Genomic DNA, 26,905 nt, shown 5'->3' with positions numbered 1-26,905 from the left:
TCTCAGTCCTAAAGGGCCTACCCCTTATCCTAAGACTATGTCCCCGGATCTGGACTTCCCCAACATCGGGAACATTCTTCCCGCATCTAACCTGTCCAGTTCCATCAAAATCTTATACGTTTCTATGAGAACCCCTCTCATCCTTCTAAACTCCAGTGAATAAAGGCCCAGTTGATCCAGTCTCTCCTCATATGTCAGCCCAGCCATCCCTGGAATCAGTCTGGTGAACCTTCGCTGCACTCCCTCAATAGCAAGAACGTCCTTCCTCAGATTAGGAGACCAAAACTGAACACAATATTCCAGGTGAGGCCTCACTAAGACTCTGTACAACTGCAGTAAGACCTCCCTGCTCCTATACTCAAATTCCAAAGCTATGAAGGCCAACATACCATTTACCTTCTTCACCGCCTGCTGTACCTGCATGCCAACCTTCAATGACTGATGAACCATGACACCCAGGCCTCATTGCACCTCCCCTTTTCCTAATCTGCCACCATTCAGATAATATTCTGCCTTCGTGTTTTTGCCCCCAAAATGGATAACCTCACATTTATCCACATTATACTGCATCTGCCATGCATTTCCCACTCACCTAACCTGTCCAAGTCACCCTGCAGCCTCTTAGCGTCCCCCTCACAGCTCACACCGCCACCCAATTTAGTATCATCTGCAAACTTGGAGATATTACACTCAATTCCTTCATCTAAATCATTGATGTATATTGTAAAGAGCTGGGGTCCCAGCACTGAGCCCTGCAGCACTCCACTAGTCACTGCGTGCCATTCTGAAAGGACCTGTTTATCCCGACTCTCTGCTTCCTGTCTGCCAACCAGTTCTCTATCCACGTCAGTACATTACCCCCAATACTATGCGCTTTGATTTTGCACACCAATCTCTTGTGCGAGACCTTGTCAAAAGCCTTTTGAAAGTCCAAATACACCACATCCACTGGTTCTCCCTTGTCCACTCTGCTAGTTACATCCTCAAAAAATTCCAGAAGATTCGTCAAACATGATTTCCCTTTCATAAATCCATGCTGACTTGGACCGATCCTGTCACTGCTTTCCAAATGCGCTGCTATTTCATCCTTAATGATTGAGTCCAACATTTTCCCCACTGCTGATGTCAGGCTAACCGGTCTATAATTACCTGTTTTCTCGCCCCCTTCTTTTTTAAAAAGTGGTGTTACATTAGCTACCCTCCAGTTCATAGGAACTGATCCAGAGTCGATAAGACTGTTGGAAAATGATCACGAATGCATCCACTATTTCGAGGGCCACTTCCTTAAGTAATCTAGGATGCAGACTATCAGGCCCCGCGGATTTATCGGCCTTCAATCCCATCAATTTCCCGAACACAATTTCCCGCCTAATAAGGATATCTTTCAGTTCCTCCTTCTCATTAGACCCACTGTCCCCTAGTACATTCGGAAGGTTATTTGTGTCTTCCTTCATGAAGACAGAACCGAAGTATTTGTTCAACTGGTCTGCCATTTGTTTGTTCTCCATTATAAATTCACCTGAATCCGACTGCAAGGGACCTACATTTGTCTTCACTAATCTTTTTCTCTTCACATATCTATAGAAGCTTTTGCAGTCCGTTTTTAGGTTCACTGCAAGCTTCCTCTCGTACTCTATTTTCCCCCTCTTAATTAAACCCTTAGTCCTCCTCTGTTGAATTCTAAATTTCTCCCAGTCCTCAGGTTTGTTACTTTTTCTAGCCAATTTATATGCTTCTTCCTTGGTTTTAACACTATCCTTAATTTCCCTTGTTAGCCACGGTTGAGCCACCTTCCCCGTTTTATTTTTACTCCAAACAGGGATGTACAATTGCTGAAGTTCATCCGTGTGATCTTTAAATATTTGCCATTGCTTATCCACCGTCAACCCTTTAAGTATCCTTTGCCAGTCCATTCTAGCCAATTCACGCCTCATACCGTCGAAGTTACCTTTCCTTAAGTTCAAGACCCTAGTTTCCGAATTAACTGTGTCACTCTCCATCTTAATAAACAATTCTACCATATTATGGTCACTCTTCCCCAAGGGGCCTCGCACAACAAGATCGCTAATTAGTCCCTTCTCATTGCACATCACCCAGTCTAAGATGGCCAGCTCTCTAGTTGGTTCCTCGATATATTGGTCAAGAAAACCATCCCTAATACACTCCAGGAAATCCTCCTCCACCGCATTGCTACCAGTTTGGTTAGCCCAATCAATGAATGAATACTGAATAAGGATAAAAAGTAATTCCTTTAGATTACAGCTGCATCTGGCCAAAATTTATAAATCTTTCCTGAGACTGTGTATTAAATCTCTTGAATAATTGGCTCAACGCAGCCTGTCTTTTCTTCAGGTGTCCCTGGTCCCTGTACCAGCCCCCTCTCGCCTGAGACAGTAGGCATGCAAACTACTCTCAGTCTTCTGGGTACTCTTGAACCCCCGTGTGGATGAACTTAGTCTCTGCTTATCACCACCCTCCCTAATAATCACCACAAATCCTGCTTTCTTTTTCCTGCATTGCTGCGTTGAAATCATTTTGAACAGGGAGAGGGAGAGTGGGGGGAGGCAGAGCGGGGGGGGGGGGTTGGGAGGCAGAGCAGGGGAGGGGAAGTGAGAGCGGGGGGGAGGGTGAGCGGGGCGAGGGAGCGCGGTGGGAGGGTGAGCGGGGCGAGGGAGCGCGGTGGGAGGGTGAGTGGGGGTGGAGGGAGAGCGGGATGAGGGAGAGTGGGGGGAGGGAGAGTCGGGGGTGGGAGAACGGGGGGAGGGTGAGCGGGTGAGTGGGGGTGGAGGGGGAGCGGGTGGGAGGGAGAGTGGGGGGAGGGAGAGTTGGGAGTTGGGGGTGGGAGAGCGGGGGGGAGGGTGAATGGGACGAGGGACAGCGGGGGGAGAGTGAGCGGTGGGAGGGTGAGCGGGGGGAGAGTGAGCGGGGGGAGGGTGAGCGGGTGAGTGGGGGTGGAGGGGGAGCGGGTGGGAGGGAGAGTGGGGGGAGGGAGAGTTGGGGGAGGGAGAGTTGGGGGAGGGAGAGTTGGGGGTGGGAGAGCAGGGGGGAGGGTGAGCGGGACGAGGGACAGCAGGGGGAGAGTGAGCGGGGCGAGGGTGAGCGGGGGGCGAGGGTGAGCGGGAGAAAGGGTGAGCGGGAGAAAGGGTGAGCGGGGGGAGAGTGAGCGGTGGGGGGGGGGAAGTGGGGAGGGTGAGCAGGTAGGAGGGAGAGCGGTGGGGGGGGGGTGAGCAGGCAGAAAGCAAGGGTGAGAGCGGGAGGGAGTACGGAGGGGTAGGAGGAAGAACACGGGTGAAGGGGGTGTGGAGGTGAGGGCAAGGGAATGGAGTTTATAGAAAAGGGTGGTAATAGAAGAAATGTAGAGAGGAAATAAGGGGCGAGGAGAGACAAGGATAGGTGAAAGGAGCAGAAACGAGTGGAGAGAAGCGGCAAGAACAGAATTGGAGAAAAGATGAGACTGAAGAAATGAGAAGACGAGAGGAGAAAAGAGCAATTTTTGAATGGAATCTCAGGCTGCGCTAACTGCCCTCTGATGATGTGGTCTGTAATCTTTGAACAACGCGATCTGAACATCGACTTACTTTAACTATCTCTTCACCGCTGACGTGACGCAGCCTCCCCAAGATGTCCATCACCCTGTCCGGCTGTGCTTTCCACTTCAAAAGGGCAAGGAGGTCAACTGCAGCCAATCAAAAATAAGTTATTAAATAAACTTGGTGTTGTTTGATATAGTGCACAGATACAACAGCATGTATCAAAGCTCATCAAAGTACAGTTAAACATTCACCTACATCTTGCTGTGCATTATACCCACGCTCTCACTCTGCCTGGTCGAGCCTACTCCATCATGTCACTCCTCACATCCACTTACCTTGCATGCACATCCATCCTTGTCTTTTTCTGCACTTCCTCACATCCCCATCTATCCATCCATTACTGCCACTCACCCTCATTCTCTCAACTTCATGGTTAGCAACTGACGCTTCCATAATCATAGGCAGTCCCTCGGAATCGAGGAAGTCTTGCTTCCACTCTCAAAATGAGTCCTTAGGTGGCTGAACAGTCCAATACGAGAACCACAGTCCCTGTCACAGGTGGGACAGACAGTCGTTGAGGGAAAGGGTGGGTGGGACTGGTTTGCCGCATGCGCTTTCCGCTGCCTGGACTTGTTTTCTGCATGCTCTCGGCGACGAGACTCGAGGTGCTCAGCATCCTCCCGGATGCACTTCCTCTTTGGCCAAGGACTCCCAGATGTCAGTGGGGATGTTGCACTTTATAGGGAGGCTTTGAGGGTGTCCCTGTAATGTTTCCTCTACCCAACCTGGGGCTCGTTTGCCGTGAAGGAGTTCTGAGTAGAGCGCTTGCTTTAGAAGTCTTGTGTCAGGCATGCAGACAGTGTGGCCAACCCAGCGGAGCTGGTCGAGTGTGGTCAGTGCATCAATGCTGGGGATATTGGCCTGATCAAGAAGGCACCCAGAAGAGCAGATATAGGACACTGAACAACGGACTGCCACAGGTGCTGTCCTGGCACCCATGTTATTCAAGGTTCACTGCAGTGATCTGCCTGAAATAGAGTCCCGCAAGTTTTTATATGCTGATGACACATTGCCTTGACCATGTAAAACATGGCTCTGACCGCCGCCGAGAAGACCTGGACCAATGATTTACAGAGGATGGAAGCCTACTTCTGCCAATAGCGACTTCAGCCCACAGAGGGAAAGAAGTTGAAGGCTGTGGTGACTTTGATAGTCACTGGTAATGCCTGGCCACCAGGTCCAACAGGGAACAGTCTCTTTCTAGGAGGCTGCAGATGTCTGGCACCATCTGAGGCGATAAGTGAGCTGCTTCAAGCACTGCTGTTTGGACATGTCAAGGAAACTCAGCCTCTGCTTGTGCACCGTCCGAGCTGCTCTCCTCTCTGATGTCTCTTAACAGCAGACAGCTGCTGGTGCTGGTCATATTGCTCCTCGTCCGAGATACAATCTAAGGCAGTCAAAATGCTACTACCCATTTTAATATGATTCAGAAAACTTTCAAAAATGTAGAAAGTAAACTCTCAGTAAAAGTATTGTGAAAAAACCATTTCCCACTTGTAGGTAAAAAAGCAGCTGTGAGTACTGAGCATTTATTGCAGTATTTCCATGACTTTTAATCAGCCCTTTCAATTGCTATTGCATTCTCGCCTTGCTTTCACTAATGAGTTTCAGGCAATCCAGGAAACCTGCGGATGCGACGTTAAATTTAAAAGTGGGTTGAAATATTGCTCCAATTGAATGATTAGCATATGCTAATAGTTAATATTAGGTTGCTTGCGGGTTGTCCGCAAGCAACCTAATGAGTTAAGCGCGTATATCGGTGGATTGGAACCAGCTTCCCAACGAGCTCGCACTTTTGCCTGTTTTAACCCTGGACCCGTACCCATGTACTCCTCCAGGTTAAAATTTCCCCCTTTATGTCTGAAAGATACTGCTGTCTAGTTGTATAAGACGCACCCTGGAATGCACAACTGCTTACTTTTCAGCCCCAGTCAGAGAACGATCTTTATACGATGGATTTCAACGTGTTACATTGAAAGGACATCACAGTGGCAATCTCCAGATTAGGAAGTACTGAGATGTCCATCAACACCTCGAGAGTAGCACCAAGACAGAGGCAGGCCAGTCTAACACCCTGAAGAAACGGTGCCCATTTTACCAAACCAGGACCAGCTCTCCCCACTGATACCAAACCAATGTTTGGGCAACATTTTTTTCAAATGGGTTTTTGATTTTGTTACACATAATGTGCATGGAAGAAATTTTCACCTGTGGTCCAGAAAAATGCTTCCTTTCCCACCCTTCCCCCAATTAATTGCAGTCAAAACTCTGGTTAGACTACAGTTAAGCTCCCTTATTTATAACATTCAGACCTCATCACTACCCACTCCACACACAAGAATGATGATCGAAATCAATGCCACTCCTAGACAAGGTAAGGCAATTCCTGTGCTGCTCTGCCCAGCACACACCCACTTCCCTCCCCTTATGCACTGTTAATGAACATCTTAAGCCTGAAACATTCAACATAACATCAATATGCACAGGCAGACTCAATGGCCCAGAAATTACGCCATGTGATACTTGTGTATGATTGTTTATGATGTTGGTTTGAAACTTCTCTCTCTGGTACTTCAGCAGACGTATAAATCCATTAAGGCTGCCACTAAGATAGCACAGAGAAATCTGAGATGAACATGTTAAGTTTTTGTTACTGGTGCCCAATGGATGCCAGTATTGGCATGTGTACCTGTTAGTGCTGTGCCAGCATGGAAACCAATGTAACACTCTGGAAGATAGCACAAAATATTTCAACATTACCATTCTGGGTCAGTTTAGTAGACGAGAGTAGGGTCGAGATCCAAAAGAACTCCTTGGTACTTCGCTGGAATATGAGACTAGATGGGATGTTGGGGCAGCCATTGAAGTCCTCTTTACAGCAGGGGAGACCAAGGTACAGCCCATGGTTACTGAAAGTGCTATTTTCATCACACTGTAAAATAAAATTCTCAGGTTAATTTAATTGTCTCTACCATTTGCCTTCATCATATCTCCATCTCTGTCGCTCCCTCCTTTGGCTGAGAGAGCAAAAGGTGACTATTCCACAGCTTCCAGTACGTACCCTTCAGTTGGTGGAATGGCAGACAACAAGCAGCAAAGGGCAACAGTTTTTAAAAAAGAATCCTATCATATTGATTAACTAGTTGATCTCCTCTGGCATTGCTCTAGGGTCTAGAGCACAGTTGTGATGTTAAGCTGCTGAACTGGAGTGCCACTTGGTTTATCCTTTTAAAGTCACAGCTCAACAAAAAGCACTCAAAAAGGCAGGGGCTGGAATAAAATGGGGAGGAAGTTATGCTTCAGTTGTACAGAGCTCTGGTTAGATGTCATCGGGAATATTGCATTCAATATGGGCACCACCTCTGGAAGGATATATTGGCCTTGGAGGGGGTACAGCACGGATTCATCAGATTGTAACCAGAGTGTAAGGGGTTAAATTGACAGGGTGCATGGACATCTATAGACACCCTATAGACTAACCTTATGTTCTCTCTAGTTTAGATGTTTATGAGGTGATTTGATTGATGTGTTTAAAATGTTAAAAGGATTCGATAGACTTGATACAGAGAAACTATTTTCTCTGGTTGGGAATCAAGAACGAAGGGACATAACCTGAAAATTATAGCGAGGTCATTTAGACAAGAAATCAGGAAATACTTTTCCATGCAAAGGTTAGTGATATCTGTAAATCTTTCCCCCAAAAGGCTGTGGATGCTGGGATCAATTGTAGCTTTCAAGACTGAAATCGACAGATTTTTGTTAGGTAAGGGTATCAAGGGATCTGGAGAAAAGGCAAGTAAATGGAATTGAGGTACAAATCAGCCATGTTCTAACTGAATGGTGGAACAGGCTCAAGGGACTGACTGGCCTTTAATACAAGGAACCAATATTCAGTGTCTGTCACAAATTAAGTATGACACAGTTTAATATTAAACTGTCCTGTTGCAATGTTTTGGGCTACTCCATAATTAGATTCGAATTACTGCTGTTTCCTTAAACTGGCAGCTGTTTGTAATTCTCTGAGTCCTCTTTTTAAAAAAAAACATTTCTTTAAATTGTTCTTTATGGTTGTTATGTGAATGTGACAGTTGAGTCAATCGGGTGCAAGTGTGACACACATTTTGCACATGTGACAAAGTATACTACTTTGAGGTGTATCAGTTACATCACCTCTATTGGTCCTGGACAAGTCTCTGGCAAGTCTCCGGAGGGAGGGGCAGTGCTGGTGTTACGTTGGCACGTCATTGGGGGAAAGGTTGTTTGACTTTAGAAGATCACTGTAGAGGGGTGAGGGGAAATGTGTCTGTGATTCTACAAGATTATTGGGCTTGCGGGGCACTGATTCTAGAATATTATTATCATCATCATCATAGGTAGTCCCTCGGAATCGAGGAAGACTTGCTTCCACTCTCAAAATGAATCCTTAGGTTCAATACGAGAGCCACAGTCCCTGCCACAGGTGGGACAGACAGTCGTTGAGGGAAGGGGTGGGTGGGACACGTTTGCTGCACGCTCTTTCCGCTGACTGTGCTTGATTTCTGCATGCTCTCAGCGATGAGACTCGAGGTACTCAGCGCCCTCCCGGCTGCACTTCCTCCACTTAGGGCGGTCTTTGGCCAGGGACTCCCAGGTGTCAGTGGGGATGTTGCACTTTATCAGGGAGGTTTTGAGGGTGTCCTTGTAACATTTCCTCTGCCCCCCCTTTGGCTCGTTTGCCGTGAAGGAGTTCTGAGTAGAGCGCTTGCTTTGGGAGTCTCATGTCTGGTATGCGGACAATGTGGCGGAGCTGATCAAGTGTGGTCAGTGCTTCAATGCTGGGGATGTTGGTCTGGTCAAGGATGCTAGCGTTGGTGCGTCTGTCCTCCCAGGGGATTTGTAGGATCTTGTGGAGACATCGTTGGTGGTATTTCTCCAGCGACTTGAGGTGTCTACTGTGCATGGTCCATGTCTCTGAGCCATACAGGGTCGTGTATTACTACAGCCCTGTAGACCATGAGCTTGGTGGCAGATTTGAGGGCCTGGTCTTCGAACACTCTATTCCTCAGGCGGCTGAAGGTTGCACTGGCGCACCGGAGGCGGTGTTGAATTTCGTCGTCACTGGGTGAGGGGAACATTTGTGATTCAGAAAGATTGCAGGGTGTGTCTTTTACCTCAGCAGTTTGCTGGAGGGTGTCTATGGCTCCAGCAGATTGCTAGAGGTGGGGAAGAGTAACTGGCATTAATAGCAGATATGCAAGACCAGCAGGGTCTAGGCTGCAGCCCTTCGAAAGGATGGGTCTGAATCTGAGCTGTAACAGAAGTGATTGTTGGCAGGATACTACACTATTGGTCCACATCGTGACGGAGTTTCGGCGAACGTTTGGTGCGGAGGTGCGGCGGGAAATCGTGGAGGAGGAGTGGCGAGTGTTTTTGTGGCGGAGGAGCGGTGAGAGATCGTGGTGGAGCTGCAGCGAATGTTTGTGGCGGATGAGTGGCGAGAGAGCGTGCCGGAGGTGCGGCGAATGAGAGTACGGGGCCCAGAAGAGCCCACACTGCCATATGTGTGTGTACTAGGTCCATACAGCAAAGCAGGTCTCCAGTCATCCTGATTAATTCCTTGCCATTGAATAAAGGCCTAGCTCTGTCAAGCCTGTGTGGTGGCTGATATGCAACGGTCACCATACGTTAAAAAAATCCACGCACAAGCATCTTCCATCCCCTCAATTGGAGTTCAGGACTGGAACATCGGATCCTTCATTGAAACATCTGTGAACTCATGTGGAAGCACGTCATCCTCGTTCAAGGGACCGCTTATGATGACACTTAAACTGACGTGCAACATTGCAGGAGGTGCTGTTACATCTGCTAAGTGAAGGAACAAAGAGGACTGTAGTTACCTTGTAGACATACAGCTCGTGGACATCATCTGATAGTGTTGTACCATCGTCTCGCATTAGTGGTGTAAATGCAAAACCAAACAGCTTCTTTTCTCCTTTGTCTTTTGCTAAACAAAAATTGGACATTGAAATTAGAAATGGATAGGAGACAATGGACATAGTTTTACATTATATGTACTGTGAAACTGATCAGCACACCCGTTTATCCCAGTCAGTAAACAGCACTGTAGTCAGAACAGACACATTGGTGGCCCGGATTTTGTGTTAATAATAAGTAATTATTATGGAGTAAATCGGACGGCAACTTCTGGCATCCACATATGCACATTTGAACCTGAAAATCTGGAAGTTGCTTTCAGAGATACCTTGTTCCTCCACAGGATGTGCTGCGGCAGTCCTTGTAGATAGACTCAGCTTTGAAAGACATGCCATCACGTGAACTTGGGGTACTTGCACACTCGGTCCCCACTAAAGATGCCATAAAAAGTTTGGACTGGTGCATTTAGGAGTAAGTGAATTTTTAACAGCGTGATCAATCATAATTGCTGATAAACAACCTCTCTGGCCCTGAAAATTTAATTTTGCAAGTGTGGAATCTCATTCCTTTAGAAGTTAATTATTGTTGGAGATTCAAAAACATTTTTTTTTACTTTTCCTCTCTCTTTTATCTCTCGCTCTTAATCCCATCTGTCTTTCCCAATCTTTATTCCACTTTCCGTACATGATTTAAATCTAATTTATATTTCTTGGTTTAGACTCATTGTGGCTCAGTGAGGATTCTTCAAACTGATTTGTTGAAGAGTCTCACTGTTTCTTTATCTGCTCACAGACACCACAGTTCCCCTGTTGAGTCCACCACGCTGGATCAGACGCCAGATTAGAGCAAGTCTCCACTCTAAAGCCGGCAAAAATTTTATGGGCAGCTATCAGCAAAGTGAACAGTGAGATCCGTTCCCTTGCGACTGACTGCAAAATCCAGGCTATTGGATGCAATTTTCTCCTGAGGGGTGATGGACGTGCCTCAAATGTGTCAGTGTTTTATTATAGCGTCCGTGAGTAGATCTTCTGTGCCAGGGAACGGGACATCACATTGTTATTCTGCAGTCAGTTTACATGACTTTTCATTAAAAAAAAAATTTTTAACATCTTGCCCCCCGCCTACCCCTCCTTAAGCTGCTGACTCATACTGGTGAACAGTCTCACCAGGAACCCTACAATACTTTACCCAAGTGGCTATTCTTCATGTGTAAGTGCTTTCAGGCTATTATAGTCTGGGGTGGGGGGCAATCAGAAATGAGCCTGATGCTACCCTCATCCAATATTCACACACGTGCATTTTACAACACAAGTAGGGTTGCCATGTCTGGATGTATTCTTGGTGGTTACATCACATCACCTGGCCTTTTTCCCATCTCTAATATTTTCATAACTAAGAAACAAAAGTATTCAAAGAAAATGAAAAGAAAAAACACAATTTTATTCTTCCTCCTATGATTTTCTTCCTGGGTAGCCCTTAATTCCTGGAGACTCCAGGACAATCCTGGAGCATTGGCAATCCTAGACAGGAATCACTGGATGCCGATTGGGAGTGGGACGAGCTAGTAGTGGTGGCGAGGGTGAGCGGTTACCAGCAATCACATGTCCAGTAGCGGTCCATATGCTCTGAATGTGGGATTGGGAGGATAACTCCTGCTCCTCCTGGCCCCACTTGCGGTAAGTATATTTAAAAAACTTACCTTGTTGCTACCCTCACCCATTATTCACACACGTGCATTTTACAACACGAGTAGGGTTGCCATGTCTGGATGTATTCTTGGCGGTTACATCACATCACATGACCTTCCATCTCTAACTGACTGGTCTTTTTCTCATCTCCAATATTTTCAAAACATAAGAAACAAAAGTGTTCCCTTTAAGGACCGCATGGTAGACCGCATGTAGAGCTGGCTTTTCCAAGTGCAGCCGGTGCCAGCACTAGCTGCCTCAGGGTAAACTAATCTCACAGTGGGGGCCTGAAACAGACAGTAGACCCCTTATTTGCATATGTGTAAGATCTAACATCTGTTTCAAACGTGGGCACTGCAAGCTGATTTATTTGGCCTTTACCAGTAATGCGGTTGATGCGCTTCCGGCTTGTAATGAGAGGCACTTCCTGCCCGCCATATTGAAGGCTTAGGAGGCCATTTAGTGCTCAGAAAAATGGGTGCTGCAGGCAAATTTCTAGGTCTGCCTTGCTGATTTCTCCCTTCTGAGGTTCAGTGGTGCTGAAATCAGTTAAATCAACCCAGACCAGATCAGGGATGGAAATGCATATATTTCTTATCTGTATGGCTCACTGCCACACTGTGCATTTTCTGACTGAGCCAAGCTCAATTAAAATTAACACCGCCCGATGGCACAGAGTTCTGGGATGGGTTACTCAGCCAGGCTATCTAATGACCCTTTGCTGGAAGTGCACATATGTGGATGTTGAATGGTACCAGGATCAGACCAAGGTGTGTTGTCCCCAGTCGAAAAGCCTGGCTCAAACTTGAATAATAACCACTTTAGAAAGGCACCAATGGGTGACTGATAGCCAGTGACTGGTACCCAGTGAGGTAATCAATGCTTTACGGAAAGGAGTGGAGCAGGGAGGTGCAAATAGGTGAGGGAAATGAAAGAGCAGCAGCAGCCTGGTTTTTAAGCCATAATGACAGCTGCAGACAGCCAGTGAGCGGAGTGGTATTATGTGTAAGGGTAGAGCTGACAGGTCTTGTGTGTGCTGGTGGGACTAGACCCAAGAACAGGGAAAGGTGTGGAAATGCTTTATCTCACCCATGGCCATTCTTTACAAGTCAGCCTAGAAGGTGAGTGACAGCAGGCTATTTGATTCCTTCCTCTGGTTCAGGATGGAGATCAGCGAACTCAGCACAAACTAGGAATCAAAGCCAGAACCTTCTGGTCAATATTGCTGAGTTACTTGCTACTCCAGAGACTTGAGCATATAATTCAGGCTGACACTCCAGTGCTCCACTGTCAACGGTGTCGTCTTTTGGATGAGATGTCTGCCCTCTGAAGCGGATGTAAAAGATCCCATGGCACTATTTCGAAGAAAAGCAGGTAAGTTCTTCCTGGTGTCCTGACTAATATTTATCCCTTAACCAATGCCTATAAACAGATTATCTGGTCATTATCTCATTGCTATTTGTGGGAACTTGCTGTGTGCAAATTGGCTGCCGGGTTTCCTATATTTCCTACATTACAACAGTGACTACACTTCAAAACTACTTTATTGGCTGTAAAGTTCTTTGGGACATCCTGAGGTCATGAAAGGTACTATAGACATGCAAGTGTTTGTTCTACAAACTGGACCATCGGGAAGCTCTGGACAGTGTTCTAAGGTTAGTACAGAAAGGAAATGACTGCAGTGGCAACAGCACAAACAAGATTTTTCACTACTACACATCTTGAATAAACACAGAATAATTGAAAGTCATGGTCAGTTATAGATGACTTCGGTCTTGTGTGTTCTGGGAAAGAGATCCGTTAAACAAACAAAATCTTTGATTATTCAACATATGCAGTTTGATAACGATGAAGGACAGATCCCATGCCTATGATACAATCATTCACCTTTGTCCTGGTCCCTCAGTCCCTCACAACCTTCTGGACAGGATAGGGATGGAACCACCTCACCTCAATACACAACTTCACAAGAGAAAAGCATGGTGTTAACATTTATGTGAATGTTCTTTGCTCCATGACAAAATAAATATGCAGAAATAGAAAGGACATACTGAAATAATTTGTTGCAATTTATTTTCTCTCTTTCACTCCCAACAGGTCATATATCATCCAAGGTCACTTGGGTAAGCAGATAGTTCTCTCGTAGGGCTCCATCTCATTCCATATTGAGATCAGTCAATAGGAAATGAGAGGGGCCTGGGATTTTTCCTGTGGAAAGGTGCTTGATGTCTGGCTAGTCCTTTCCCCCAGCAATGAAGTTGAGGTTGGGTTGCAGATGACTCAGTGTATGAACCTTTGAGCTACCACTGCATTGCATAGCGTTTTAGGGCTTTTGGACATTTTGAAGCTGGGAGTTGGATACTGCATGGAAAAATACCACAATTAATGGTTCGACACAAAAAACTGTTAGTATAGTACTTTTGGCAGAAAACACTGAATGTGACCCTTTTCAACATTTTTTTCTGCTTAAAGCCAAGACTTGGGAGTACTTACTGGAGCAGTGTCGGAACTCAAATCGAAGGTGTGAGCCTCTGAACTTGTCAACAGGGATGGGCAGTTTGACGATCTCACCCCAGCGTGGACTGTTGTTGTGATACATCACGAAGGAGCAATGTTCACTTATAGAGGGCTCTCCGGAGCCAAGACTGATGCAGTCCTGTCAATCACAAAGGGGTTTGCTGAAGACTCCACAGTGACTTGAACAATACATGGCAATTTATCTTCTATAACAACATCGCAATGAAGGAAGAGCAAACCTAAAGTGAGCCTGTAGGGCGTAGTTTCATCCTCATAGATACAACAATAATGACAGCCCCTCGAATCTTCTATGGTTTGGTTTAGAATGTGTATTTTAATCTGCAGACCACTTACACTTGAAAGTATTCCGTTGTCTTTTATTGATCTTTTCTTTTGCCAGAGTCTGACATCCCTCTATTCCAATCTACTAAAACTGCCTGAAATCTTACCTCAGTATTCCATAGTCCAGCAGTCCGACATTTCCACCAACGTCGTTTGCGTCCAATTATCCGTTAGTGGCAGTTTGTGCCGTAGGACAATGTCCTTAAGGAAGTGGACTGATACTGCCCAAACTCATTTCACATGGGACCCGTGCAGCCAAAGAGAGCAGACTTTCATTCCATCAGCCTGGGATGGATTTAACTTCAAGTGCCAGAATTAAAGGGACAGTGTACTAAAACACTGTACACCCAGTCCCCATCTGTGTGCGAGTGCCTGTGCTTACAACTGGTACTGATTCTGGCTCTAAAATCTAAAAAAATACAGGCCTCAGTGTATTTAAGCAGACCAATGTTTAACCCACAAGAGGAATGTGTGAGCCAGTGTGTATGCCCAGTCATAGTCAATCAGAAAATGTAGGCTGCAGCCAGGAACCTTGGTATATAAGTAACAAGAGACACAAAATCTGGTACAGCACCAACTTGGTGCAGGGACAGGAACAGAAATTTCAAGTCTATTCTATTTGCCATGTTAGCCGTTTTCTCTCCTTCCGCCTCTCCTGAAGGTGCTGACACTTCCATGTGCACCACCAGCTCTCAGGCATCTCACCCAACCAGTTTTCTTCACATGATGGTGTTACACTTTAAATGGAAAACATTTATCTTGGTGCTTTTAATCTTACATAGAATGTACGGCACATAAACAGCCATCGGGCCCAACAGATCTACGCCAGTGTTAATGTTCCATAGGAGCCTCCTCCTATTCTACTTCATCTAACCCTGTCAGCATATCCTTCTATTTCTTTCTCCCTGATGTATTTATCCAGTTTCTCCTTAAATGCACCGATGAAATTTGCCTCAACTACTCTATGTGGTAGCGAGTTCCACATTTTTAGCACTTTCTGAGTAAGGAAGTTTCTCCTGAATTCCTTATTGGGTTTGCTGAACTGAAGTGTGTAATTACTCTGTTTTCTCTGATTGTTCATGCTGAGCTCATATATGAAAACTCCATTATTTTTGTTAAATATCCATGTTAAAGTCTTTTAAACAGGCTGACATGCTTTTAAGAATCAAACTCACAGTTATAAAGAATCAATAATATCCTTTATTTTTGTCTATTTTTGTTGACTTTTCTGAATATGTTTGTTTAAACTGTGATGCTGATTATATAATCAGACTATTTGCTTAAGGAGTAACTGCGTCTGACAGCACAAACAATCGGAATTATCATCAGTCAAGATGCAACACCTGACCCTGGGCTGCTTCAGCTTCAGTTGTGTATGTAAATTCAGTTCTCTCACACTGGAAAGCTCAATATATATTACTGTAATAATCTGTCAAGCACTGAATAAACAACATACTTTCAATTTCAATCAGCTGAGATAGAGAAAAAAAAACAAAGCAAAGGGATTTTAATGTTAAAGCACATTGTCCGGTGATGGGGCAGGGCAGTTTCTTGAACAATCCAAAATCCCTGCTCACACTACTATGAGTGGCCAATGAATCAGCATGCTCCTGATACCACCCCATCAGTTCCAACAGTTCGAATTGTGTAAAATGTGTGTTGATGAGGAACGAGATTAAAATATTGTTCATTTTCCTTTTGCACTTGGATTTTAATACACTCACAGTGATAACTTTCTCTTTCTGACAGCTCCTCGGTCCCGAGGAACACCGAGGCCAATTGCAATTGCCACCTTGGCTGAGGTTAATAAACTCAGCACTGGCCGCCTTGTCTATATGGCTTATGCCTAGATCGCTACATAAGAAATAGGAGCAGGAGTAGGCCATCCGGCCCCTCGGGCCTGCTCCGCCATTCAATAAGATCATGGCTGACCATCGAACTCCACTCCACTTTCCTGCCTGATCCCCATATCCCATCATTCCCCTATAGTTCAAGAAGCTGTCTATCTCAGCCTTGAATATTGTGATATATTCGCAGAGCACAACATACACAGCTCCTAACATGGCAGCCAGCTCTCTTGGAAGCCTCCAGAAATCTGCCTGGTTCTGTTTAATTATTAACTGTGCAATTGCAGGACACAATACGTCCACATCCATAGTGTGGAGCTACAAACATTACAAGCTTATAGACATTACACTTCTCCCTCCTTAATGAAGAAGCTATTATAACAAACATCATACATAACTTTCATGTTTATACATAACACAGGATATAAACTTATTTTTTTTCCATATTTACAAATTTAACTTTACCACTTGTTTTCTGTTTCGAAGAGGATACCTTCGCTCTCGAACAGAACCTTCCAAACATGGTGTCGAATCTAAACTTATTCGAGGCTCATCCTGAGGAACGTTTTCCTCCACGGAATTTCCTTGATTTTCATTTGAACTCACTAACTTCAGGCTCTTTGTTTTCCTGACTCTGACTCAGACTTTCATTCTGATTCTCTCCTGGATTTGTTTCCAGTACATTGGATTTAGGATTTGCTACTGGTATATCAAAACTATCTGATGAGTCAGAAATAATTGAATCATTCCCAGCTTCAACTCCTTCCATGTCTGTAGGTTAAAATATGATCAATATGAACAAACCTAACCTATCCATTATCAAACATCTTTACCAAATATGTGCAAGGACCACATATCTTCACCACTCTTCCTGGTAACCACTTTAACCATTTATGGTGATGGTTCTTCACTCTCACCTTCTGGTTTAATTTCACACTTCCCTCTTTTATTCTACCTCTATCATGATTCTCTTTCTGTCTTAATTGTGACTCTTCTACGGACTGTGCCAAATTTGGTTTTAACAACGAGAATCTGGTTTGTGGCTGTCGTTTGAGAAACAACTCTGCTGGTGTTCTACCTATAGTTGTATGAGGAGTATTTCGATATGTAATCAAAAAATTAGCCAATTTGTGATCCAATGACGACTGTCGTTTCCTTGGATTTGAATCTGACATTTGTTTTATGAGGGCACGTTTTACAATTTGTACAGTGCACTCTGCAGCACGATTTGAAGCAGGATGGTATGGTGGAACCTTGGTATGTTTCACACCATTTTTGCTTGTGAATTGTGCAAATTCTTCTGAACGAAATTGTGGTCCATTATCTGAAACAATTTCTTCAGGGAGGCCAAATGAAGAAAATAATTTTCGTAAAATGTCCAATGTTTTACTTGTTGTTATTTTCCACATTGGAAACACTTCAACCCACTTCGAATGGCTATCAATTACAATGAACAATTGTTGTCCTTCTAATTCAGCAAAATCAATATGTAGCCTTTGCCACACCCTGGGAAGCCATTTCAATGGCTGTAATGGTACTGGTGGTGATTGCTTGCTTACCGATTGACATGTCGTACACTGACTCACGATATACTCTATATCTTTATCAAGACCTGGCCACCATAAATAACTGCATGCAAAACTCTTGGTCAAACACATTCCCAGGTGCTGGTCATGGAGGTCTCCTAATAATTTTGACCTGAATTTATTTGGTATAACCACTCTTGATACAATCTTTATCGACTGATAATTCATTCCTACGAATGAAGAATGGATGTGTATCTTTGTCTGTTACCTGGTTTGGCCATCCATTTGCAATATACTCATACACCTTTGACATCACTGGGTCACGTTTGGTTGCTCTACCAATCTTTTCAGCTGTGACTGGCAGTTCATCAATGTATGAAAAATAAAACACTTCTTCCCTATCGGGTGTAACTTGTGATGGGAAAGGCAATCTAGACATTGCATCAGCATTACTGTGATCAGCTGATCGTCTATATTCAATATCATATGTATATGCTGACAAAATCAAAGCCCATCTCTGCATTCGGGGTGCAGCTAATGTTGGAACTGGGGACTTTGGATGGAGGATTGCTGTTAGGGGCTTATGGTCCGTAATGATGGTAAACATACGACCATACAAGTATTTGTGAAACTTCTTGACCCCAAAAATTAATGCCAAAGCTTCCCTTTCAATTTGCGCATAATTACTCTCACTGGCACTGAAAGTGCGTGAAGCAAAAGCATTTGGTCTCTCCTCCCCACTACTTAATACATGAGAGATTACTGCCCCAACTCCATATGGAAAGGCATCACATGCTAGCTTAATCTCCTTAGATATGTCATAATGAACTAACATGGTGCTCTCTACCAATTTGCTTTTACACTCCTTGAATGCTGTATCGCATTCTTTTGACCACTTCCAATGGACCTGTTTTTTCAAAAGTTCATTCAATGGATGTAATACTGTAGCCAAATTTGGTAGGAACTTCCCATAATAGTTCAAAAGACCGAAGAATGAACGAAGTTCAGTGACATTCCTGGGAGTGGGTGCATTTATAATTGCATCCAATTTTTCCATGGTTGGATGTAAACCATCTTTGTCTACTCTGTACCCTTACTCCACTGAGTTTTTAAATAACTCACACTTACGAGCAGACACTCGTACTCTGTGCTTCTCTAGCCGTTTGAGGACTTCATTCAATATTTTATTATGAATTTGCCTATTTGGTGCTGAAATTAGTATGTCATCCAAATAACATACTACCCCTTCAATATCTTGCAAAATCTGGTTCATCACCCCTTGGAATATGGCTGGGGCAGAAGACACTCCAAACGGTAGCCTATTAAATTGATATAGGCCTAGATGAGTATTTATAGTCAAACATGACTTGGACTCCTCATCTAGTTCAAGCTGTAAGTAGACATTCGTAAGATCCAGTTTTGAGAAGATCTGACCACCTGTCAGTGTTGTGAACAAATCTTCTATATTCGGCAATGTATTGGGGACATTAAGTTCTGAAATTGATCTTTATATTTCCCCGGTACGGTGATACGACCTACCACAGGAATTTTCTCTCCCGAGTAGCCTCGCAGTTCTATCTTGGATTTCTCCAGTTGAAAATCACGCAATTTGTCGCGGTATAGTGACTCCAGTACTACACTTAGGATGCACCCATGTCAATTTCCATTGGTATCTTGAATCCCGCAACATCTGTGTGGATTTTGATGCTTTCCAAATCGCTGTCCGTTAACCTCGTGCTCCTGATGACGTGTAATTCTAACATCTCCTCGTCCTGTTGTTGTTCTTCCAAGCTATGTAGTCTCTTTGGATTTCTACTCATAGCTTTGAACACTGGACTCATAGCTTTAAAAACTGGTTTACCCTTCAGTCGGCATGCCTTCGCAAGATGCCCAGTGTTCCTGCAGAAGAAACACTCTGCCTTCACGTATGGACAACTTTGAGCAATGTGTTGTCCCAGGCACCTATAGCACGACTTCGACGCTCTGTTAGAATTTCTAGTTTCTGAGACTTTCGGCCTTGCCCATCTTTTACTTTGAACCTGCAGGTGATTTACCTCGGTTGACTGACGACCGTAATTATAATTTAGTTCTCGGGAATATTGTTCGGCCATGCTCATCGACCTCGCAGTCTGACAAGCAATCTCAAAATGCTCGGTTTTGAAAGTTTCCAAAATTACAGTGCATCGATAGCTTTTTTAATGCTATGATGTAATCAGTGATACTTTCATCCATCTTTTGATTCCGAATCCCAAAACGATATCTGTCAGCAATTTCTAATGGTTTGGGATTATAGTGCTGCTCCAGCTTCGTTAAAATCTCTTTAAGCGTTGTGTCCTTTGGCTCGTCAGGCACAAGCAGATTTACAAGGGTTTCGTATAATGTCGGACCTGCCTCCGATAAGAAGATTGCTTTCTTACGTTCTTACGTTCCAACACAGCCCGGTTCTGGACTGCATTGTCTGGAATTTCGATTATGTTATTTGCAGTGAAATACATTTCTAGCCGATCCACATACGTTTTAAAACGTTCCCGGTCATGTCTATATTCCTCGAAATGTCTGATTACACCTGCCATTTTAATCTCTAGCTGTTCACACCATGTGCCGTATTTTACCTCGGATTTTTGTAGCTTTTTCCAAAGACAGAAACTTCCAAAGTCTCTCTATCAGCTGGCTGAATCCTTCCCCAATAAAATTTAAGCTTTAAATCATCCGAAAAAATCCCATCTCGCTGCCAAATGTGATATATTCAGAGCACAGCTCCTAAGATGGCAGGCAGCTCTCTCGGAAGCCTCCGGAAATCTGCTTGGTTCTGTTTATTATTAACTATGCAGTTGCAGTACACAATACGTCCACATCCAGTGTGGAGCTACAAACATTACAAGCTTACAGACATTACAAATATATTCAATGATTCAGCCTCCACAGCTCTCTGGGGTAGAGAATTCCAAAGATTCACAACCATCAGAGAAGAAATTCCTCCTCATCTCCATCTTAAATGGGTGACCCCTTATTCTGAAACTATGCCCCTTAGTTCTAGAACCCCCCCCATGAGGGGAAACATCCTCTCTGCATCTACCCTGTCAAGCCCCCTCAGCATCTGATATGTTTCAATAAGATCACCTCTCAGTCTTCTAAACTCCAATGAGTACAGGCCCAACCTGCTCAACCTTTCCTCATAAGACAACCCCTCATCCCAAAGAATCAACCTAGTGAACCTTCTCTGAACTGCCTCCAATCCAAGTATGTCCTTCCTTAAATAAGGAGACCAAAATTATACACAGTACTCTAGTCGTCTCACCAATGGTGAGGTACAGTTGTAGCAATATTCCATCCCCCTTGCAATAAATGGCAACATTCCATTTGCCTTCCTAATTACTTGCTGTACCTGCATACTAACTTTTTGTGTTTTATGTATGAGGACACCCAGATCCCATTGTACCACAGCATTTTGTAATCTCTCTCCATTTAAATAATATTTTGGCTTTTCTATTCTTCCGACCAAAGTGGGTAACCTCACATTTCCCCATATTATACTCCATCTGCCAAATTTTTGCCCACTCACTTAACCTATCTATATCCCTTTGCAGACTCTTTGTGTCCTGCTCAGAACTTGCTTTCCTACCTATCTTTGTATCATCAGAAAATTTGGCTGGAATACTCTCGGTCCCTTCAATTTATATAGATTGTAAATAGTTGAGGCCCCAGCATTGATCCCTGTATCACCCCACCAGTTATAGTTTGCCAAACCCCAAAATGAGCCATTAATCCCAACTCTCTGTTTTCTGTTCGTTAGTTAATCCTCTATCCATGCTAATATATCACCCCCAACACCATGAGCTCTTATCTTGTGTAATAATCTTTTATGTGGCACCTTATCGAATACCTTTTGGAAATGCAAATACACGACATCTACTGGTTCCCCTTTAGCCATCCTGCTTGTTACATCCCCAAGAACTCTAATACATTTGTCAAACATGATTTCTCTTTCATAAAACCATGTTGACTCTGCTTGATTGTATTATGATTTTCTAAATGTCCTGCTACTACTTCCTTAATACTGGATTCAAGCATTTTCCCAATTAGGCTTGCTGGTCTATAATTTCCTGCTTTCTATCTCCCTCCTTTCTTGAATAGGGGCATTACATTTGCGGTTTCCAAACCACTGGGACCTTTCGAGAATCTAGAGAATTTTGGAAGATTACAACCAATGCATCCACTATCTCTGCAGCCACTTCTTTTAAGACCTGAGGATGCAGGCCATTAGGTCCAGGGTATTTGTCCATCTTTAGTCCCATTAGTTTGCCTAGTACTTTTTCTCTAGTGATAGTGATTGTTTTAATTCCTTCCCTCTCTTTTGCCCCCAGATTTTCTATTATTATTGGGATGCTTTTAGTGTGTTCTACCATGAAGACAGATACAAAATATTTGTTCAAAGTCTCTGCCAATCCTTGTTTCCCATTATTAATTCCCCAGTCTCATCCTCTAAGGGGCCAACATTTACTTTAGTTACTCTCTTCCTTTTTATATACTTGTAGAAGCTCTTACTGCCTGTTTTTATATTTCTTGCTAGTTTACTCTCATCATCTATTTTCTCCCTCTTTATTAATTTTTCAGTCAGCCTTTGCTGATTTCTAAAATTTTCCCAATCTTCTAACCTACCTCTAATCTTCGCAGCATTGTATACCTTTTCTTTCAATTTGATACCATTCTTAACTTCCTTAGTTAGCCATGGATGGCTCATCCTTCTTGTAGAGTCTTTTTTTCGCAATGGAATATATCTTTGTTTAGAATTATAAAATATTTCCTTAAATCTGACACTGCTTATCTACCATCTTCTCTTTTAATCTATTTTCCCAGTCCACTTCAGCCAACTCCTTCTTCATACCTTTGTAATTGCCTTTATTTAAGACACTAGTTTCAGACCCAAGCTGAATGTGAAATTCTATCACGTTATGATGATTCTTCCCTAGAGGATCTTTTACTATGAGATCATTAATTAATCCTATCTCATTACACATTACCAGATCTAAAATAGCCTGTTCTCTAGTTGGTTCCACAATGTATCGTTCTAAGAAACTGTCCCAAATACACTCTATGAACTCGTCCTCAAAGCTACCTTTGCCAATTTGATTTCTCCAATCCATATTAAGATTAAAGTCACCCACGATCTCACAAGCCACCATTATTTCTTGATTTATCCTTTGTCCTGCAGTGTAGCTATTGTTAGGGGGCCAATAGACTACTTCCACCAGTGACTTCTTTCACTTGCTTATCTCCGCCCAAATTGATTCTACATCTTGATCTTCTGAGCCAAGATCATTTCTCACTACTGTACTGATCTCCTCCTTTCTTAACAGAGCTACTCCACCTCCTTTTCCTCTCTGCCTATTCTTCCAAAATGTCAAGTACCCCTGAATATTCAGTTCCCAGCCTTGGTCACCTTGCAATCATGTCTCTGCAATGGCTATCAGAGCATACCTATTTATTTCTATTTGAAGAGCGGGACTATTCACAAGCAGCTGGAGTTAGAGGAAGAGAGATTATATTGCGAGAAGAAACTACAGACATAGGGAAGGGTGAAGCCATAGAGGAATTTAAAAAGGACAAGTAATTTAAATGTGAGGCGCTGGGAGATCAGGAGCCGATTAGGATAGATGAACACGATAGGATACAGATGGCAGAGTATTGGATGAGCGGAAATTTACAGAGAATGTGAGGCTGATCAGGAAATCATTGGAAGAGTTGAATCTGAAGATGACAGAGGCATCAGTGAGAGTTTTAGTGGCAGATTGGCAGAGGTGGAATATGTTATAGAGGTGAAATATGTCATTTTTGTGATGAAGAGGGGATGGAATCGGGAGCTCAGTTGCAGGTTCAGTAGAGCACCGACATTGCAAAGTCTGGTTCAGTCTGAGGCGGTGGCCAGAGAGTGCAATGGGTTAGTGAGTTTGTGGTGGGTGCCGAAGACAATGTTTAAATGGAGGAAATTGTGCATTATCCAAGACTGGATGTTGGACAAGCAGTCTGACAGGAGAGAGAGAGAGTGGAGGGATCTAGAGAGGTGGTGGAGAGATGGAGTTGGGTCAATGTAAACAAATAATTTGAGTTATATATAGAAACATAGAAAATAGGTGCAGGAGTAGGCCATTCGTCCCTTCAAACCTGCACCACCATTCAATAAGATCATGGCTGATCCTTCACCCCAGTACCCCTTTCCTGCTTTCTCTCCATACCCCTTGATCCCTTTGGCCGTAAGGGCCATATCTAACTCCCTCTTGAATATATCCAATGAACTGCCATCAACAACTCTCTGCGGTAGGGAATTCCACAGGTTAACAACTCTCTGAGTGAAGAAGTTTCTCCTTATCTCAGTCCTAAATGGCTTACCCCATATCCTTACACTGTGTCCCCTAATTCTGGACTTCCCCAATATTGGAAACATTCTTTCTGCATCTAACCTGTCCAGTCCTGTCAGAATTTTATATGTTTCTATGAGATCCCCTCTCATCCTCCTAAACTCCAGTGAATACAGGCCCAATCAATCCAGTCTTTCCTCATATGTCAGTCCAGCCATCCCAGGAATCAGTCTGGTGAACCTTCGCTGCACTCCCTCAATAGCAAAAACGTCCTTCCTCAAACTGAATAGACAAAAACTGAACACAATATTCCAGGTGAGGCCTCACCAAGGCCCTGTACAACTGCAGTAAGAACTCCCTGCTCCTATACTCAAATCCCATAGCTATAAAGGACAACATACCATTTGCCTTCTTCACCGCCTGCTGTACCTGCATGCCAACTTTCAATAATTGATGTACCATGACACCCAAGTCTCGTTGCACATCCTCTTTTCCTAATCTGCCGCCATTCAGATAATATTCTGCCTTCGTGTTTTTGCCCCCAAAGTGGATAACCTCACATTTATCTACATTATACTGCATCTGCCATGCATTTGCCCACTCACCTAACCCGTCCAAGTGACCCTGCAGCCCCTGAGCATCCACCTCTCAGCTCACACTGCCACCCAGTTAAATGTCATCTGCAAATTTGGAGATATTACACTCAATTCCTTCATCTAAATCATTGATGTATATTGTAAATAGCTGGGGTCCCAGCACTGAGGCCTGCGGCACCCCACTAGTCACTGCCTGCCATTCTGAAAAGGACCTGTTTATCCCGATTCTCTGCTTCCTGTCTGCCAACCAGTTCTCTATCCACCTCAGTACATTACCCCCAATACCATGTGCTTTAATTTTGCACACCAATCTCTTGTGTGGGACCTTGTCAAAAGCCTTTTGAAAGTCCAAATACACCACATCCACTGGTTCTCCCTTGTCAACTCTACTAGTTACATCCTCAAAAAATTCCAGAAGATTTGTCAAGCATGATTTCCCTTTCATAAATCCATGCTGACTTGGACCGATCCTGTCACTGCTTTCCAAATGCGCTGCTATTTCATCTTTAATAATTGATTCCAACATTTTCCCCACTATTGATGTCAGGCTAACCCGGTCTATAATTCCCTGTTTTCTCTCTCCCTCCTTTTTTAAAAAGTGGTGTTACATTAGCTATCCTCCAGTCCATAGGAACTGATCCAGAGTCGATAGACTGTTGGAAAATGATCACCAATGCATCCACTATTTCAAGGGCCACTTCCTTAAGTATTCTTGGAACCAGACTATCAGGCCCTGGGGATTTATCGGCCTTCAATCCCATCCATTTTCCGCCTAATAAGGATATCCTTCAGTTCCTCCTTCTCGCTAGACCCTCGGACCCTAGTACTTCCGGAAGGCTATTTGTGTCTTCCTTCGTGAAGACAGAACCAAAGTATTTATTCAACTGGTCTGCCATTTCTTTGTTCCCCATTATAAATTCACCTGCACCTGACTGCAAGGGACCTACGTTTGTCTTCACTAATCTTTTTCTCTTCACATATTTATAGAAGCGTTTGCAATCAGTTTTTATGTTCCCGGCAAGCTTCCTCTCAAACTCTATTTTTCCCCTCCTAATTAAACCCTTTGTCCTCCTCTGCTGAATTCTAAATTTTTCCCAGTCCTTAGGCTTGCTGCTTTTTCTGGCCAATTTATATGCCTCTTCCTTGGATTTAACACTATCCTTAATTTCCCTTGTTAGCCATGGTTGAGCCACCTTCCCCGTTTTATTTTTACTCCAAACAGGAATGTACAATTGTTGATGTTCATCCATGTGATCCTTAAATGTTTGCCATTGCCTATCCACCGTCAACCCTTCAAGTATCATTTGCCAGTCTATTCTAGCCAATTCACGTCTCATACCATCGCAGTTACCTTTCCTTAAGTTCAGGACCCTAGTCTCTGAATTAACTGTGTCACTCTCCATCTTGATAAAGAATTCTACCATATTATGGTCACTCTTCCCCAAGGGGCCTCGCACAACAAGATTGCTAATTAGTCCTTTCTCATTACACATCACCCAGTCTAGGATGGCTAGCCCTCTCGTTGATTCCTCGACATACTGGTCTAGAAAACCATCCCTAATACACTCCAGGAAATCCTCCTCCACCGTATTGCTACCAATCAATATGTAGATTAAAGTCACCCATGATAACTGCTGTACCTTTATTGCACGCCTCCCTAATTTCTTGTTTGATGCTGTCCCCAACCTCACTACTACTGTTTGGTGGTCTGTACACAACTCCCACTGGCGTTTTCTGCTCCTTGGTATTCCGCAGCTCCACCCATACAGATTCCACATCATCCAAGCTAATGTCCTTCCTTACTATTGCGTTAATTTCCTCTTTAACCAGCAACCCCACCTCCTTTTCGCTCCTGTCTATCCTTCTTGAATGCTGAATACCCCTGAATGTTGAGTTCCCAGCCTTGGTCACCCTGGAGCCCTGGAGCCATGGAGCCATGTCTCCGTGATGCCAATTATATCATATTCATTAATTGCTGCCTGTGCAGTTAATTCGTCCACCTATAGAGTGCCTTTCATAACCTCAGGATGTCCTAAAACATTTCAGAGTCAATGATGTACTTTTGAAGTGTAGTCATTGTACCAATGTTGGAAAAGGTGGCAGCCAACTTATGCTCAGAAAAGTCCCAAAAAAGCAATGTGATAATGACCAGATAATCTGTTTTTTAGTGATGTTGGTTGAGGGTAAATGATGGCCAGGACACTGGGAGAGCGCCACTGATCATCTTTCAATCGTGCCGTGGGATCATTTTACGTCCAGCTGAGAGAGCAGGTAGGGCCTTAGTTTAACGTCTCATCCAAAAGACGCACCTCCAACACTCCCTCAGTACTGCACTAAAGCGCCAGCTTCGATTATCTGCTCAAATCTTTAGTGTGAAGCTTGAGCCTACAACTCTCTGACTAAGAGGCGCATGTGCTGCCACTGACCATAGCTGACATCTAAAACATACATGTATAAGCTGACCTATATCCACAGATCATGCTGCCAAGAGGCAGAATGTAGATGAGAAAGAGAGGGCTATGGATGT

At 43.9% G+C, this 26,905-nt stretch overlaps 1 protein-coding gene across 11 annotated transcripts in view; it reads right to left on the bottom strand.

The window, feature by feature from the left end:
• Positions 1-26,905, bottom strand: part of dock3 (dedicator of cytokinesis 3) — a 1,878,236-nt gene that overhangs the window by 528,402 nt on the left and 1,322,929 nt on the right. For all 11 annotated transcript variants that reach the window (XM_070895785.1, XM_070895788.1, XM_070895786.1 and 8 more), the window contains 4 exons: positions 13,688-13,850; positions 9,470-9,576; positions 6,354-6,525; positions 3,579-3,676 (listed from right to left, as the gene is read on the bottom strand). In XM_070895785.1, coding sequence (XP_070751886.1) covers positions 3,579-3,676; positions 6,354-6,525; positions 9,470-9,576; positions 13,688-13,850 — 540 coding nt within the window. The remainder of the gene's footprint in view (positions 1-3,578; positions 3,677-6,353; positions 6,526-9,469; positions 9,577-13,687; positions 13,851-26,905) is intronic.

The sequence above is a fragment of the Pristiophorus japonicus genome, chromosome 12 (assembly GCF_044704955.1).
Source record: "Pristiophorus japonicus isolate sPriJap1 chromosome 12, sPriJap1.hap1, whole genome shotgun sequence".
NCBI lineage: Eukaryota > Metazoa > Chordata > Chondrichthyes > Pristiophoridae > Pristiophorus > Pristiophorus japonicus.
This window is presented reverse-complemented; position numbering and strand designations above follow the sequence as displayed.